General features: G+C 36.9%; 1 protein-coding gene across 3 annotated transcripts in view; it reads right to left on the reverse strand.

Moving 5' to 3' along the window:
- HLCS (holocarboxylase synthetase) overlaps positions 1-19574 on the reverse strand; it is a 225857-nt gene that overhangs the window by 123116 nt on the left and 83167 nt on the right. For all 3 annotated transcript variants that reach the window (XM_027875605.1, XM_027875607.1, XM_027875606.1), the window contains one exon: positions 12147-12418. In XM_027875605.1, the coding sequence (XP_027731406.1) occupies positions 12147-12418 (272 nt within the window). The remainder of the gene's footprint in view (positions 1-12146; positions 12419-19574) is intronic.

Genomic DNA, 19574 nt, shown 5'->3' on the forward strand with positions numbered 1-19574 from the left:
GCATCCCCTTGACTGAATCCAAATTTCATAGTACAAATCCCCTTAATATGTAACCCATCCTCACAGGTTAAAATCCATATGTCTTTTGAGATAAAATTAGAGAAAATGAGAAAGATTTAAAATTAAAAAGATTTAAAATCTCCTTAAGAAAATTTATTGAGAGAAAAAGAACCCAGCAAAAGTTCCCTGCTTAGCCTTAAAATAAGATTAGTTCATTTGATAACACCTTGTCATGATTCTACATTGATCTTTCTTTCCCCCCAATACTTTTGTTCCTCCTTTTTCAGCATCCCCACCTTTAAAAAAAAAATCACAGCAATTGTCAGTGTTGAACGAGCTATTTGGTTCAGCAGTGTTTCCTCATGGCAGGCATCATTTATCAAGATCATACCACCCTTGAAGCCTACGTGTTTATATCATAGGAGAGATTCCCAGCACAGGTTTTTCCCTCTCAGGCATGTCCTCTTGTTCTCTAATTGAAGACTTCTAAACCCATATGCCAGTATTAGCTCTCTTGAATAGCAATCTTAATAATGATTACAAAGTGTCAGCTACTTCATCTGTCATGGAATTGGTGCCAATGGCTTGATTCATGCTTCTAATATGAGAATAGAATTCAACATTATCATTTTGCACATGTAGAGAATCACAGTTTCTGATCTGGAAAGGTCCCGTACGGTCCAACCCTCTCACTATACACATAAGGAAACTGAGACCCAAAAGGGTTGCTACTTCCCCTAGGTCACCTAGGTGATAAATGACAAATCTGGAACTTAAAGTCAAGTCCTCTGTCTCCAAATCAGCACCCTTTGCCTATATCTAATAAAATTAAAATCTTATTACTCTATAATCATGAAGTTTCATTTTTCAAACTGTGTACAGAAATACTATGTGTCCATATCTATATTAAAGCCTCAAAACATTAACAATCTAGGAGGGGGGAAAAAGCTGCAGGATGAAGGAGGGAGGAAAGAGCACACTTGAACACAACGTATATGTACTATTTCTCCATTATCTCCCCTGTTCCTCTGCTTCTCCCACATCACTAAAAAAGTCTGAAATAACTACTAATAAGTCACTCACTGCCAAGTATGATTTCATCATTTTCCTGCTCACTAATTTGATTATTCTTGTGGGAGTGGGAAAAAAAGTGAAAATGATGAATGATTCCTTGTGCAATGCAGAAAAAATTTAAGGTTTTAGATCTTAAAGTGACAGAATACCCCTCATGCAGAAACAGAACATGATTCATTATCCAAAGTAACTAAAAGGAAAAAATGTATATCTGTAGAGTATTTCAGAGCAGGTAATAGGTTCACCTTGATGAATGGATATGTAAATTATTTTTTGAGATAGTTTTGTTCAAATCACTTCTTACTTCCATCAGAAATATTTAATTTTATTTCAAAAGTATTTCATTTGATTTTCAGAAGTATTTCAATGAATCTGGAAAAATCTATTTTAACTGCTCATGAGTCCATAAAGCAAGGGAGAAAGAAAATGTAGATGTTTGCTTGATGTAAGCATTTTGCTAAAAGAACACAAATTCATATTTTTTACCCTAACATTTTAATTTTTATACATATACATACACACACACACACACACACACACACACACACACATACACATATACCATAATCCTAAAAAAAAAAAGACAATTTAATTAGATTAAATTGGAGGGATATTCATTACTCATTCAGTGGCCCACTTGGGGCCATGCAAATATAATAAAAATGACAATATTACTGAAGTTAACTTACAGATTTGTTGCTATGTAATTAAAATACTAAAGAAATACTTCATAAAACAAGACAAACTAATAACAATTCATTTAGATAAAGATCTAGCATATCAATGGAAATAGTGGAAAAAAAGCATAATTAAGGAGATAATAGCACTTTCATACCTCAAAGTATATGATAAAGTAGTAATTATCAAACCATTTGACACTAGTTTTAAAATAGAAAGTAAATCACTGGAAAAGACTAGATAAGGAAGAATCAGAAATAATTTAACTCAATAACCTAGTGATCAATAAATTTGAAAACAGAAATTATCTAGAAAATAAGTCCTTACCTGAAAAGAATTACTGGGAAATTCAGAAAGGAATCTGGCAGAAACGAGGTTTCTAATCAGTATTTTATACCACATATCACAATAAATTCAAGATGGATACATGACTTGAATAAAGATAATAGGGATACAGATTAGCATTAGACTTTAGATCTTAGTAGCTTAGTAGAAAGGAAACTTTCTGAGCAGGAAACTATCAGTGTAGCTAAGCACCTTCTCACAATCTATAGCCTTTTAGAGTTGTTAAGGGTGATTGGATTTTAAGTGACTTGCCCAAGGTGACTCAGTCAATATATGTAAGATGAAGAACAAGAACCCAGTTAAAAACATGATCATAAAAATTAGAAGAGAAGGGGATCATATGCCATTTACAACTACATGTGGTAGATAAATTCTTCACCAAATAAGGGACAGAGGTGATTACAAAAGATAAAACAGATAATTTTATTACATGAAATTGAAAGGCTTCTGCACAAACAAAATTAATGCATCTAGTAAAAAAAAAAAGAGAGAGGGAGAAGCGGCTAAGTAGGAAAAAAGTCTTTCCATCAAATATTTCTAAGATCTGATACCTAAGATACATAGACAACTAACAGAAATATGTAAAATTAAAAGATATTCCCCCAATAGAGAAATAATAGAAGGTTCAAGAATATAAGCAAAGTCTGAAAAGTATTTCAAACTATTAACAACCACATTAAAGAATGCCCCAAATCACAACTAAAAGACATTTAGATCAAAACAATCTTGAGGTTTCATCTACCCTACAAATTGACAAAGGTGACAGAGATGAAAAAGGATGGAAATTGTCAATATTGGAGGGGTTGTGGAAAGATAGGCACACTAGTGCATTTTTGTTGGAAATATGAATGACCATTCTGGAAAGCGATCTGGAATTAGACAAAGTAAGAACAATGTCCATATACTCTGACCCAAAAGTTTCACTCCTGTCACATATAAGGAGCAATAGCAAAAAGAAAGGCCACACATAGAAAAAAAATTATACTTTTTAGTAGCAAAGAACTGGAAATATAGACAATGCTCATTTATTTGGGAATGGCTAAACAGGTTGAAGTACATGAATACAATGCAATGTTATTGTGCTATAAGAAATAAATATCATGAATACAGAGAAGCACTGAAAGATATATTTGAACTGATATGCAAAGTCACTAAACAGAATCAGGAAAACATGCATAATTACTTTGAAAATGAGAAAAAGTACAAAATAATCAAAATTAAATGTTGCAAAGTTATAAAAACCAAGCCTGGCCCCCAAAAAGATAAAGAAGAAGAAACCAAGCCTTACTTTTTTGCAGAGATGGGCACATCATTTATGTGGAATACTGCACAGAACATCTGACTTTTTTTCTTAATATGTTGGTTATTTATGTAGAACTTGTTTTTTGCTTTTTTTTCTTTTCTATTTTAAGGAATAGTTCTTAAAGGAAGTAAAGAGCAGGGATATAGTATGAAAGCAGATGATGTAAAAACAAAAGATATCAATATAAACTTATTTTTAAAAATAATGGTATTAGTCATGTAGAATTCATTCCACTAAACCAACCAGTCAATCTGCTTAAGTCTTAAATATTCTGAAACTTGTGAGAAACTTTGAACAAGGATGGGAAAAAGTAGATGGGGTCTAATGACTGGCTTCTCTACAATGACAATGACCCAAATCACAATGAAACTTATTGAGAAACTAGTTTTGATCAAACTGAACATCCACCTCATTCAATAGATTTGGCTATGAATTATTTTTTTCTATTTTCAAAAACTAAATCCACTCTCAAAAGATGAAGATTTGACATCACTGATTATATTCAAAAGAATGTGACACAAGCTTTAAAAGAAATTTCTGAAAAGGATTTCCAAAAATGTTGTGAATGAAGATACCACTGTAGAAAAGTCTATGCAGCCTTGTGAAATAACTATTTTAAGCTGTTCCATAAAGTACTGAGATAAGTTTTTGGTAAATATTAATACAACTAAATTAATGTTGTATCCTTCAAAATTCTTGAGAAATTTCAGGTTTCCCAATAGTAATATGTTATAAAGCATTGAAAAGAAACTGAATGCTGGTTCTGAAATAAATCCTCTAAATATTGTTATATTCCCAAATTATACTGCAGCAATAATATGGCTTCAAATGATTCAATTTATTAAGTACAAGGCACTAGTCCATTTTATTTATATAATCAGTAATAATTCTACTGAAAAGAGCTATTTAAAATTTACCATTCTACAGTCTCTTATAACATGGAACTGCTTAGATGTCCACTACCATGCCATCTGAGAAAAAGGACTTTACTAAATCTTGTATCCAGAGGAGGTTGGCACTTGAAAGATTAGCTTGCTCAGATAATTAGCTGACACAAACTATCTTACTAAAATGTGGATTGATGCTGCTGGAATGATACTAGGGATGCCTAAATAAATCATCTTAAAAAGTTGAAATTGTTTTTAAGACATAATTTTGTAAATAAACTTATAAAAATCAATATAACTCATGTAACTAAGTCTTTAAAGGATTTTTTTCACTTTTAATGAAAGTACCCACCTTAAATTCTATGCTTTTAAAAATTTCTTCTTTTGGAATAGGTCATGTAAGCTTTTTTTAGTTGTCTTTCGTATTATAATTTCACTAACATCTGCTTAATTTAAGACACAGGTATATTTATAGCTTTCTCATTACCCTAGTCCACATTAAGAGTACATGATGACACAATATAGGCATTAATATGCAAAATATCAACAAAAGCCATCTGGAAAGCTAATGAATAATCAAGGGATTTAAAATTAAACTACAGAATTTTGCCTTAGAATCTTTAGGACAACACTGTCAAGTTCAATCTATTCACTTCAACTCCTGAATCAATTTTTCAAACTTTATGACAGGTCTAATAGCTCCCACCTGTTTCTCTAGCTTGACTCTTGACTGGCATGTTACCAGCTAGGGTGGAAATGTAGACAAAGACCCCTATTAGGATCTAGCGATTTCTCTACTGTGAGGTCACTCAGCCATTAAATTAGTTCCAGCCCAATTTCTTGTCCTCTCAGGGTTTGAATCTTCCCCTCCCCCCTCTGGAGTGGGGGAAGCCTTGGGGGGGGGAGGTTGGGGAGTAAGACGAAAGGGTGGGAGGGTAGACTGGAATGGAGATTAGAAGTCAGAGTGAAGGAGGAGGAAGAGGGGGAAGGAGGGTAGAGGAAAGTAACACAAGGGAAAAAAGAAAGAGACAAAGGTTTGATACTGAATTAAACTCTCATTAACCTTAAAGTTTGAAACTGAAAGAAAAATACTGTTAATATTAAATTGATAATGATTATTTTCTCCTGGCATACCAAAACCTAGACACACCTCAATCTGGAGAGGGAGGTAGTAAGGGTAACCAATATTCTCTTTACCCTATTTTAGAAAAGGAACCATTATGTCATTTTTCAAAAAGAAAAAAAATTGAGTTGAGTCACAAAGCTAAATTTTTGTTTCTAAGATATTCTCAGAAGCAACATATCGATAAGGGGGTGCAGTTGGGGTAGACTAAGTTTAAGATTCTAATTTAGACTATCATAATATCTGTTACAGCTGGAAGGAACATTGGTCTACTATTTAAACTTCACAAATGACAAAAACAGAGCCCAAAGAAATAAAATGACTTGCCCAAGGTCATGTAATGAGTTAGCAGCAGATTTGGAACTATAACCTAAATTTCTCGACTACCAATCCAGTGCTCTTTCTATTAAGACATGATACTTATCACCCCCTCCACCTTTTTTCCCCCCAGCCTCTCTCCCTCTAAAGCAGACCCAGCTGGAATTGAGAACAGGTACTCTGGTCTTCTCATACATCCACCTTAAACTCACAAAAGAATCCAACGTCTTTCAACGATCAAAAGGATTCTGGCTTCTCCAAAAGTATGCTAAGAAGACACCCTCCCTTATATTTTCTCTAAATAGATATTAAACTTAATACACTATGCAGCACATAAATACATTTATGCTTACCAAATTCATCAGCCACTTCATGGTCAAAATATGTTTAAAAGAAAATGAAAAAAAAAAAAAAAGATCAAAGCAGCTAAATTAGGAGGGAACATGTGTGATTTCAGTGGAATATGTTCAGAGGACCCAGAAAAAAAATATGAGCACAGGCTCATGCGCGCTCTCTCTCTCTGTCTCCCTCTCTGTGTCTCTGTCTCTCTCTCCCCCTCTTCCCCTTATCCCTGAAAGGAACAATTCCATGACATCATTTTTGTTTTAGGTATGAACATTTCCCATGTCTCTTCCAACATTCCACCTTCCCAATGTTTAATTACAACCAAGTTCCTTCCAACTACGCTGAGTCATCAGTATCTGTGACAAGTTTTATGGCTCCAAGATAGGTTGACTTTTTTCCAATGGGATCAAATGAGATCTTTCATTTGATAACTTATTTCATAGAACTTTAGGTGGATCATAAGTTAGACAAAGGTTTTCATCTAAGTGATGGGGAAAGAAAATTCCCTCCCAAATGTGTTGCTAATATTTATGATTAGTGGAATAGTGTGATCATAACTATGCACTAGGAAGTCTTATTTGACAGTGCTATACAGAAGGGACTGGAGAGGGGAGACTGATAAGGAGATTATTCTAACAGTCCAGGCAAGAGATAATGGTGACCTGAATGTCACCTAAAGTGATGGCTATAAGAACAGTAAGAAGAAAATAGATATCAGACATAGAATTGATAGGATCTGATGACTTGATTGGGGAGTAAGGGGAGAGAAAATGGTCAAAAAACAACATTTGGGGAGGGAGGGGGAAACCAGACTTGCAATTTCAGCAGTGTAGGTAGTTCCTAGTATGGGAACTCCCTTCACCACACAGCAGTAATATATAGTCTTACAGACTTATCAGGAACACAGAAAAATTAAGTAACTTGCTTGCCCATCATCACAAAGCTAGTATATTTCAAAGAAAAGACTTGACTCCAGGACTTCCTGACATCAAGGCTAGCCTTTAATCCCCTTTATCCTCTTGGATCTAATCTTGTTTAGTCCGTGAAAACTGGTATGGAATACTACCCAAAAAAATGTATGTGAGTTTAACAAACTCACAAGGATATCCTATGTAAGACTCAGGTTACACCCATCATGTTTACTTCTACACATAAAGGAATGTCTTCTGATGATAAGAAAAGCTACATATATGAAGGAAGAAAAGAAAAACTAAGTGTATTATTTCTAAAGCTTTACATATACCCTACTTAGTGTGCTGAACTTGGGGTAATCAAGTCAACAATCATTAAGCACTTACTATTTGTCAGGCATTGTGCTAAGCATTGGAAATGGGTAATAAGCTAAAGTATCATTAAATAGTACAGTGGGAATAATTCCATATATAGTAAGCATTCTACTACTTGGCTTATTTGGCTTCCCTTCCCTCCACCCTCTCAGCTGAAATCCTTGTCTCAAATTTCACAGGAAAAATTGAAGTTATTCACTATAAGCTCAATCTTCTACCCTCTTCCTCATCTCCTATCATTCAAATGCCTTCTCCCACTATCTCCTCCTTTACCCCTGTCTCACATGATGAAGTGTCCTTACTCCTTCTTTACTTGTCCAAGTAATTCCATTTCATTCCATCTCCTCCAACAGAATACCCATTCTGCCATCCCAAGTCCATCACTTATTTTTCATCTCTCCCTGTCTACTGGTGCATTCCCTACTACCTACTAACATTCCCATATCTCCCCTATCTTGAAAAAATTCTCACTTGATCCATCCATCTCCACTAAATATCATCTTATATCTCTCCTGCCCCTTATAGCTAAACTCTTCTAAAAGGCTGTCTATGATAGGCGCCTCAATTTTCTCTCCTCTAACTCCTTACAATCTGTCATTCTACCTTATCATTCTACCGAAACTGCTCTGTTCAAAGTTAGCAATAATCTTTTGGTTGCCAAATCGAGTAGCCTTTTCTCAATCCTCATTCTCTGCAGCCTTTGACACTGTTGATCACTCTCTCCTCCTTGATACTTTCTTCTCTAATTTTTCAGAATACCACTATCTCCTGGTTCTCCTCCCACATCCCACCTCCCACCTATCTGACCACCACTCAGCCTCCTAGGCTAGAACCTCATCCAGATCATGCCCTCTAACCACAGACATTCCTCATGGTTCTGTCTGAGGCCCTCCTCACTTCTCCTTCTACACTATTTTACTGGATGATCTCATCAGCTCCAATGAACCATTGAATTACCATCTCTATGCTGATTATTCTCAAATCTACCTTTCTTGCCCCTACCTCTCTGCAGATCTCCAGTCTCACATCTCCAATTGCCTTTCAGACATCTTAAACTGGATGTACAGTAAACATCCTAAACTCGACATGTCCAAAACAGAACTCTTTCCCTCTAAATCTTCCTTACCTCCTAATTTCCCTATTACTGTAGAAGGCAATACCATCCTCCCAGGCCCTCAGGCTTGCACTCTAGGAGTTATCCTGGATTCCTCACTCTCTCTCTCCCCTCATTGCCAAGGCCTGTAGATTTCATCTCTGTGGCATCTCTCACATACTCCCTCTTCTCTGCTTTGACACTTCCTCTCTCAGCTCTGGGCATTTTCTCTGGCTCTCTCCTGTGCCTGGAATGTTCCCTCCTCAGCTCTGTGTACTGACTTCTCCCAACTAAAACTTTATCTTTTACCAGAAGCCTTTCCCAATCCTTCTCTTCTCTTAATTATTTCCTATTTATCCTGTATATAGCTTGCTTTATGTATATTTTTTTGCATGTTGTCTCCTCCATTAGATTGTAAACTACTTGAAGGCAAGGTCTGTCTTTTGCCTCTTTTTGTATCCCCAGTACTTAGCATTGTACCTGGCACATAATAGGTGCTTATTAAGTGTTTAGTGATTGACTAATTGATATGAACATCAATAATATTAACAAAAGAGGTAGCATAGCATAATGGAAGATGGTCTGGAAACCAGGAAGGGTTCAAGTCCAGTCTCTGACACATATGTGACCCTAGTCATTTTACCAATAGGTGCTTATAAGACTATAAATTGCAGAGAAGGTACCAACCTGTATTGCTGGTGGGAGTTTCCACACCAAGGTGTTCCCTATACCAACTAAATCACAGGTGCAGTCTTTACTACAATTTCTATTATTATCACAGAAAATAAAAAGTTAATTATTGCTTCTATACAAAGGAAGGCCTTCTGTAATGGTGTAGAGAAAAGGGTTTGACTTTTGCTGTCAAGGTCAGTGATAGTGATTTACCCATGTAAATTATCACCTTTCATTCATTTGCATTAGATCATAAACTGGAGAATTTGGAAAGCAATAAAAAAAAGATTGATCACTTGAGAGGTATAAATTAACTCAGTTAAGCAAAAATTTTAACTAACCTGGATTCCTTCCCAAGATTTTCCCAAAACAATAAATATCAAAGCTATGAACACACATGGCATAAGCTAAAACCATATTAAATCCCATTTCAACAAATGGAGTATGGTAGCCAAGAAAATACCAGTTATGACATCATCTTACAGTAAACATATGATTAATTCTAAAACTTATTACTCTTTTAAAAGTCTCTTCAGCAAAGTATATAGTATGTACACACTCCAACACATACCCATTCAAACTTGGGTAGTCCCATAAGAGTATATTTCCACCTGAAAACACTTGATCAAATTGTATTTTGAGGCATACGATCTTTAGACTTTTGCACTAATGTAAGAGCAAATGTTTTTCTTATCAACACATTCTACTATATCTATAATTCTATTTTAACATTGATGTTCTGGCCCAAAGCCAGTCCTGCTATTTCTCCCAAGAGGCTCCAAAGTTCCCCAAGGAGTCTATGGGTTTCTTTTTTCTACTTCAGTGACTCAGGTTCCCACCACTGGTATTCCCCCACTTTTCTGGTATTCTCCTATTTTTAGGAGCCAGAGACTAAGCTTCCCAGTTCTATTTAAGCATATAACATCAGTCAGTCAGTCAACAAGAATTCTTAAGCATTGATTATGCTAAGCAATGGGGATACAAAGAAGGGGAAAAGACAGTCCCCTCCTCTCAATGAGCTCACAGTCTAATAAGGAAGACAACATATAAACAATTATGTACAAATAAGATATATACAGGATAGACTGGAGATCATCTCAGGGAGAAGGCACCAAGATTAAGGAAAACTGCTAAAGGCAGTGGGACTTCAGGCAAGACTAGAAGGAAAGTAGGAGGCAGAGATAGAGAAGAGAAATCCAAAAACGCTGGATTGCCAGCGTCACTGGATCACTCAACATAGAGGGAGTAAACTGTAAAAAGAATGAAAAGGTAGGAAGGAGCAAGGTTGTGAAGGGTTTTAAAAGACAAAGGACTTTCTATTTGATTCTAGAGGTTACAGGAAGCCAATGGAGTTCACTTAATAGGGGGTTAGGAGAGGCAGACTTGCGCTTTTAGGAAGATCAATTTGACAGCTGAGTGGAAGAAGAATTGGAGTGGGGGGAAACTTGAGGCCGGGAGACCTATTAACAGGATACTGCTACATGAAGTGATGAGGGTCTGCATCAGGGTAATACTAGGGTCAGAGGAAAGAAGGGGGCATATACAAGAGATGTTACAAAGGCAGAAATGACAGGACTTAGCAATTAATTGGATGGGGCGTGGTAAAAGAGAGTGAGGGGTCAAGGACAACAGCTAGGTTGGAAGCCTGAATGACTGGGAGAACAGTGGTGCCCTTGAAAGCAGTAGGGAAGTCAGGAAGAGGGTAGCATTTGGGGGCGAGATAGGAGGAAGATAATGAGTTTAGTTTTGGACACGTTGAGTTTAAAAATGTCTACAAGACACACAAATGTACTTCTCTCATATGTCATCACAATCAGAAATGTGTCTTACAAGTGTAAATGTCATTTTAGCAAGCTGAGAGGGTCTGCCCATGTGCCGGACCACCATTACACTATTGTTGAAGCCCACTAAATTATTATATCTCATTGTGATAGGACCAACCTTTACCAGTTTTCCTCTTCCTTCTCCCCTGGTACTCCTGGTATATGATTTAGGCTAGTTTTTCCCTAAAAAGTGACACATGTCCCAAGGATCTGTCTCTCTTTATTGACTCAGCTTCCTGGTAGCCTCTGGCCAAAGCGACACGGCTTTGTGGTGACCAGAGGGCATAAAAAGACCCATACATGGGCAGGGTTGGGGGAGAGAGATGTTGGTACCCTTTAGACTTGGCAGTAGTTGTACTAAAATTGTGCTAGTCACCATATCCTGACCTGCTAACCTGTCTCAATTTCATAAGAAGTGAAGGAGGCCATATCTCACTCATTCGAACTGTATTCTTACTAAATACTGTTGAATGACCTACAAGTGCCTGATTTCATCCCAACATAGAACCTGAACTAACAGTGCTTCAGCCAGGCTCACACTTAATACTTGTCATCATGCAGCAGCAAGTTTTGCTGATTAATTTGGGTAAAAAAAGAATTTCTTTTCATCTGTTTTATATTTTTAACCTCTAACCAAAGTCTAGGAAAGAGGGAGTTGTGAAGAGTAACCTGGCAGTGAACGTAAGTGTTCAAATATCCAAAAATGATTATAGAGTATTTAAAAAATGAAAATTAGAGAATAATATACGAGAAAACAGGTTTAAAAATGCAAAATTCTGCTTTTATCTTGCTTAAACATATCTTAGATGTCACACAAATGTGCCATTCTAAATATTTCTGCAAAATATCTCAAAGTAAGACAGCACAAAAGGAGAAAAAATAGCCTAGAGAGTAAACCCTACTTCTTAGATTTTTCTTTGACAGTAATTCATTTTTTCAGAGACCATTCTAAGAAGCTTAATTTAAAGAGACAGTCACCAGATCCACAACCACCAGTTCTTAAAAATATAAACCTTGTTAAAGCCTTAAGATGAAACTTAATTTTCCAATCACTACCACATTCTCCTAAAATGGGGGGGTCTCTTTCCTTGTTCTACAAATCATTTGTTTAAAAACTTAGTTGAAAGCACTAATCAACATCATTCTATATAAATCTTTATTCAGATTCTTTTCTAATGAACTTTTGTCCAAAAGCTTACCCATCTAGAAGACTCATTGTGGATGACGTCACTTCAGCAAACAGAATTATTTTTCCTAGTTGCTTTGTCTGCAAATTTTGTCGATAAATCTCCAGGTTAAAATGCTCTGGGGCAAATTCCTCTGTTGCAGTGATAACTGGCATATGAGATGGAGTTACTTCCAATTCTGGTTTATAGGATGAAACAAATTTAAGGTTCAACTTGCTGAATGTCATTACTCCTTCAGGACTCACATTTCTCGCAAGCCACTGCATAAAGGAAACTCGGGCTTCCTGTATTAAAACGAAGAAATGAAAAGGTCTAAATCATTTCAATTCAACAAATTTATTAAGCACCTACTATGTGAGGAGAACCTGTGCTAGGCACTGGAGATAACAAAAATTATCAATAATAACAAAAATAGCTCCTTAAAAAGCTTTAAAATCAAGTAGGAACCAGATACATCTTCAAATGACTATGATTCTTCAAGACATCAATAAATCTATAAAATTCACTGAAGGGGGCATTCCCTGCACCAGTTCCATTTGTAACCTATGTAAGTTGTGTCCAGATGTCTTCCACAGATGAACTCCTCTATACCCTGAAGACTTTTCTTTAGGTTTTTTAATATTCCATTGCTATCAAGCCTTAGCAATATCTATTGTGGATTTATCTCCTTTACTGATCATACACTTCCTTGATAATAACTTTTATGCCACTTCTAATACATAAAAGCAATCACTGGCAATATGCTACAGCCTACTGACATCCAACACAAATTGTTTTATTTTCCTTTGGGCCACCTGCCATTTGATTCTTGTTTTGTTTTTGCTTTTTGGGAGGCAATTAAGTGACTTGCCAGGGTCATGCAGGTAGTAAGTGTCAAGTGTCTGAAGCCACATTTGAACTCTGGTCCTCCTGATTCCACAGCTGGGACTCTATCCACTGAGTCACTTAGCTGCCCCCATTTGACTATTTAGAAACTGAACTGCAACCATATAAATAACAATACCAGAAGAATACTGGTGTTAAAAACATGGGGTTTTGAATCAAAGAGCATCCAGGGATGATTGAAAGTACAAATTCTCAAATTGTACAGCCTTCTCTTCCATTGGTTCAATTCTGAGTGAACCTCACTAACTTTCAGTATTGTTTGTCTAAAATGTAAGTACTGATGGACTAACTCAATAGGTGGCCTATCAAAATGCAGCTCGTAATATAAGCAATAGATATTCTTCAGCCATTTGGTATTTCCTATGGGGATTATTAGTCCAATCTCATGGATCTCACTGAAGAGGCTCTGGAGGCCCCAGAGCTTGATGCAATCAGCACAAAGCCATCTCAAAACAGTAACAAGCGGAGAACCTTACTACCAATAGAGTCCTTTTTCTATCTGAAATCTGTACTAGATGTTCTGGAGCAGCTAGGGGGCAAAGTGGATTGAGTGCTGGGCCTGGAATCAGAAAAAGTATCTTCCTGAGTTCAAATCAGGATCAGATACTCACTAGTTGGGTGACCCTGGGCAAGTCACTTAACCCTGTTTACTTCAGTTTCCTCATCTGCGAAATGAGCTGGAGAAGGAAATGGCAAACCCCTCCAGTATCTTCACCAAGAAAATCCCAAACGGGGTCACAAAGAGTCAGATGTGAGTCAGACACAAGTCGGACACGACTGAACAACTGGGTGCTCTCCATGACAGTGGCAGAGACCTTTGTTAAGCACACATCTCCCTATTATATCCCTTAGTTGACAATGATAATCAGAGGATTATTGAACAAAGTTGGGCAAATGAAAGTGCTATGAGATATTAAAGGACAGAAAAACAGAAAAAGGTCACTTCTACTCAGAATGAGGTAATACTAAACAAAAACCAGGACAAGGTTTATACAGTCTAGATAATATTTAAAAATTGCACTCCCTGTGGTTGTTATACATTACAATCATAGAATAATCAATGTAGAGATGAAAGGGGCCTTAGCAGCCACTGAGTTCTTGTGTGACCGATGAAAGAACTAAAGCATAAATCACGAAGCATCAGAAATGATTAAAACAAGTCAACAACAACAGAAACAACAAAAGTGGTGTCAAACTCACAGCGGCCACTAAACTGAATGTGAGAACCCTTTCAGGCTGCATACTAAGGTAGTTTTTAAGTGTAATATTATCTACATTTTATTGTGTTTTTATTTATTTTTGTTAAATACTTCCCAGTTGCATTTTATTCTGGTTTTGGCTGCACCCAGAATTGTTGTGGGCCACATGCAGGCCACGTATTTGATATCTATGGGCTTAGGGAATCTACCATTTAATCTGAACATCAAGCATAAAGCACTTCTCTTCTGTCAAGACCTCTTCCTTTGCTGCTCCTACTCAATAGACACAGATTTAGAAACATTACAGAATAAAAAGTCAGAACATCTTCAGGCTGTTGGTGATTAAACGAACATTAGTCAATCCATTTCTGGTCCTGATTCACTGATGGAATTTATAAGCATAGACAAGTAGTATCATCTGGAATGTTGTGAAATTATTTGAAAGCAGTAGTCATCTGTTTTTATTCATTTCCCCCATCAAGTGCTATGAATGAAAGTAATTGTCAGGGTTGACTGCAGGAATTTCTACCTGCTTCTAGAAACTAACCTCTCTCTTCTACACAGCTGCCAATATACACCAGTTTTATATCCTCTGCACAAGTCTTTAGTAACTCCCTGTTGCTTCTAGGACAAAAAACAAAATGTTCTAGTAAGCCTGACATTTAAATTCCTCTTCAATCTGACTCCATCTATCTTTTTTGTTTGTTTGCTTAAAATAACAACAAAAAACCCTTCCTGTTGAGTTCCAAACACGTTATACAAAACAGTCATGATCTTCTCTTGAAGGGAAGTCTCTACACTACATAGCTCACAGCATTATTAGTGAGAGCTATGCTATTTAAATGTTCTCATTTTTGTCCCAACAACCAATTGTGTACATCCAGTGTGTAACGAGCTAGATTGGACCAGAAGGCTATCAATTAGTACAGTTAGCATTACCATTAAAAAAAAAAAGGTAAAAGTAGCCCACAAACCTAGAGGGGGAAGGAGATTCTTATAACAAACTTTCATTCACAGTACTTAAACTTAAAACATGATAAGGGAAATGAATAAAATCAGATAGATTACTGCTTCTAAACAATATCAAAACAAACCAGGTGATACTACCTTTTAATTACCAAAGACCTGAAAATGTTCTGAGTTTAAATTCTGTGATGTTTCTGTCCCATGCAAAATAAAAAGAAACTTGGAAGGTACCCATCAATTGGGGAATGACTGAATGTAAATGTAGATGAATAAAATGGAATACTATTGAATCATAAGAAATTTAAGAAAAAGATGGTTTCAGAGAAACATGGGAAGACTTATATGAACTGATACAAAGTTAATAGAACCAAGAGAAAAATTAATACTATAATAAAAACAATGTGAAGAAAAACTATTTTAAAATACTTAAGAACTTTGATCAATTTAATTACCAATCACACTTCCAGATTATTGTTAATGAAATATATCCTACCTACTTCCTGTGAGATGGACTCAAGTTGCAGAGTGAGACGTACGTTTTTAGGATATAGTCAATATTGGAATTTGTTTTGCTTGATTTTGCATATTTGTTACAAGAGTTTTGTTTGTCTTTTTTGGGGGGGAGCATCAAAGGGAATGTGGGGCTAAGAATAGGAACCTTCTCCCCAAAAATGAAGAAGAACAGAAGGAAGATGAGAAGAAATCACAAAAAACATTACGAATTCAAAAGTTTATATTGAATTTATTACACACTTAAAAAGAAAACCAAGTTCTAGCTGAGAAACTGACAATTTTATGTACAATTTTCTCTCTTTTCCAATATAAATTTTCATTATGGACGGAATATCCATTTAACTTGGTTTTTGTTAAGTTCAGAATAAAAAATAAATAGAAGAAAAATAAAGAGAAAGCTTTTACATTAGTCTAAATGAAAGGTGATGATGGGCCTGAACCAAGACAATGGTCATATAAATGATCCAAAGCAATCACTTCTATCTCTACCGGCAAAAGGCATCACCTACCACCTGCTGTCAACACAATCTCCCAATTGGGATATGGAGATCCTCCCGTGTAAAGAAGAGCAACCCTGGGGCAGAGCCAAGGTGGCAGAGGGAAAGCAGTGACTTGCTTGAGTTCTCCCCCAAACTCTGCCAAATACCTGTAAAAAATGGCTCTAAACAAATTCTACAACAGCAGAACCCACAAAAAGACAGAGTGAAACAAATTTCCAGCCCAAGATGGATGGTTGATTGAAAAGGTCTATCATGCCAGGCTGGGAGAGGAATGCCGTTCAGCATGGGTACACAGGCAAAGACCAGGCCTCAGCAAACCTGGAGCAGGCCTCAGAGGACTGAATCATGGGCAGCTGTGGCAATTTCCAGACTTCTCAAAGCACAAATGCCAAAGACAACTTAGAAGGTCAGTAGGAAGTCTGTAACCACAGTGAGAGAGAAGCTCAGTCCCAGCCCCAGTACCCAGCGAAGCCCCGGGGCAGCGGTTGCTTCCAAAACTCTCAGCCCACACATGCAGGGGGGATCCAGTGGCTGACCAGAGGGGAATTGCAGGGATCTCTTTGCTAGTGCTGAGGCAGGATTCTCTTGCTTTGCTCATGCTTGGATCTGGGTTGCAGTTCTGGGTGGCTGTCTTGGAGCAAGGAGGAGGGCTAGCGTGGCGGAGCACAGGCCAGGAAAGGAGTAAACACCTTGCCCCTCATCATACCACCTTAGAAGAACTGAAAATTTACATGTCCCTAGAAGTGTTTCTGAAAACAGCTGCACAAAACCCCCGAAGCTTGGGACAGTACATTCTCCATACTAGAAGGAGACCCCTACCTTAACAAAGCATTTAAAACTCAAGTAATTGGCTGGGAACATGAGCAAACTGTGCAAAAAAAGTCAGATCGTAGAATCTTTGTTTGGTGACAAAGATGATCAAAACATACAACCAGAAAAGGCCAACAAAGTCAAAGCTCCTACATCCAAAGCCTCCAAGAAAAATATGAATCAGTCCCAGGCCATGGAAGAGCTGAAAAGGGATTTTGAAAAGCAAGTAAGAGAAGTAGAGGAAAAACTGGGAAGAGAAATGAGAGTGATGCAAGAAAATCATGAAAAAGTAGTCAACAGGTTGCTAAAGGAGACCCCCCCCAAAAAAATACTGAAGAAAATAACACCTTAAAAAATAGACTGTGGGGCAGTTAGGTGGCACAGTGGATACAGCACCAGCCCTGAAGTCAGGGGGATCTGAGTTCAAATCTGGCATTAGACCAAACACTTGACACTTACTAGCTGTATGACCCTGGGCAAGTCACTTAACCCCAATTGCCTAAAAATAAAAATTTTTAAAAATTTAAAAAAAAATTATATATAAAAAAAAAAAAATTAGACTAACCCAAATGGCAAAAGAGGTCCAAAAAGCCAATGAAGAGAAGAATGCCTTAAAAAGCAGAATTGGCCAAATGGAAAAGGAAGTCCAAAAGTTCACGGTAGAAAATACTTCCTTAAAAACTAGAATGGAGCAATTGGAAGCTAGTGACTTTATGAGAAATCAAGACATTGTAAAATAAAACCAAAAGAACAAAAAAAATAGAAGACAATGTGAAATATCTCATTTCAAAAACAACTGACCTGGAAAATAGATCCAGCAGAGATAATTTAAAAATTACTGGACTACCTGAAAGACATGATCAAAAAAAGAGCCTAGACATCAACTTTCATGAAATTATCAAGGAAAATTGCCCTGATATTCTAGAACCAGAGGGTAAAATAGAAATTGAAAGAATCCACCAATCTCCTCCTGAAAGAGATCCCCAAAGGTAAACTCCTAGAAATACTGTAGCCAAATTCCAGAGTTCCCAGGTCAAGGAGAAAACATTACAAGCAGCCAGAAAGAAACAATTCAAATACTGTGGAAACACAATCAGGATAACACAAGATTTAGCAGCTTCTACATTAAGGGACCACAGGGCATGGAACATAATATTCCAGAGGGCAAAAGAGATAGGATTATAACCAAGAATCACCCAGCAAAACTGAATATAATCCTTCAAGGTTATTCACTAAATGGTCATTTACTGAAATAGAGGACTTTCAAGCATTCTTGATGAAAAGACCAAAGCTGAATAGAAAATCTGACTTTCAAATACAAGACTCAAGTGGAACATGAAGAGGTAAACAGGAAAGAGAAATCATAAGAGACTTATTAAGGTTGAACTGTTTACATTCCTGCATGGAAAGATGGTATTTGCAACTGATGAGACCTTTCTCAATATTAGGGTAGTTGGAGGGAAAGAATTACATGTATGTATATATAGATAGATAGATAGATAGATAGATAGATAGATAGATAGATAGATAGATAGAGGGGTGAGTTGAAGATGAAGGGATGATAACTAAAAAATAAAATTAAGGGGTGAGAGAGGATTATACTAGGAGACGGAGAAAGGGAGAGGTAAAATGGGGTAAATTATCTCACATAAAACAGGCAAGAAAAAGCTTTTACAATGGAGGAGAAGTTGGAGAAGGTGAAAGGGAATGAGTGAATCTTTTTCTCCTTGGATTTGGCTTAAGGAGGGAATAACACACACACTCAATTGGGTATGGAAATCTATCTTACCCTATAGGAAAATAGGAAGTGGAAAAGAGATGGGGGGATGATACAAGGGAGGACAGATTTGGGGAGGGGATAATCAGAAGCAAACTCTTCTGAGGAGAGACAGGGTCAAAACAGAGAATTGAATAAATGGAGGGTGGGATGGGATGAAGGGAAATATAGTTAGTTTTTCACAACATGGCTACTATGGAAGTGTTTTGCATGACTACACATGTATAACCTATCTAGTTGCTTGTCTTCTCAATGAGGATGGGTGGGGATGGAGGAAAGGAGAGAATGTGGAACCCAAAGTTTTAAAAACAAATGTTAAAAACTATTTTCACATGCAACTTGGAAATAAGATATACAGGCAATGGGATATAGAAATCTATCCTGCCCTACAGGAAAAAAGAAGGGGAAAGGGTAGGGGTATTCAGAATGCACGCTGTCTTGGGGTAGAGGGAGGAGCGAGATGGGGAGAAAATTTGGAACTCAAAATCTTGTGGAAGTGAATGTTGAAAACTAAAAATAAATAAATTAGTTTTTTAAAAAAAGAAGAAAAGCAATCTTCCCTTCAAATTTAGACCTCTCATCTGCTGCACATTTTCTTTGAGAGTAGAGGAATGATGCTCTCCCTTCAATGTTGAACATTGTCATATCTGGTCATACTCTACACATCCCACTGACTCTAAACTCCTATAGATTAATATCCAAACCCCATTCCATACCTCCTACCACCTAATTCCTCATTTCCACTCCCCTCAATTCTCCCACACCAAAGCTGCATCCTAACTCCACCAAG

Source organism: Vombatus ursinus, unplaced genomic scaffold (genome assembly GCF_900497805.2).
Source record: "Vombatus ursinus unplaced genomic scaffold, bare-nosed wombat genome assembly UNPS02014809.1, whole genome shotgun sequence".
Classification (NCBI taxonomy): Eukaryota; Metazoa; Chordata; class Mammalia; order Diprotodontia; family Vombatidae; genus Vombatus; species Vombatus ursinus.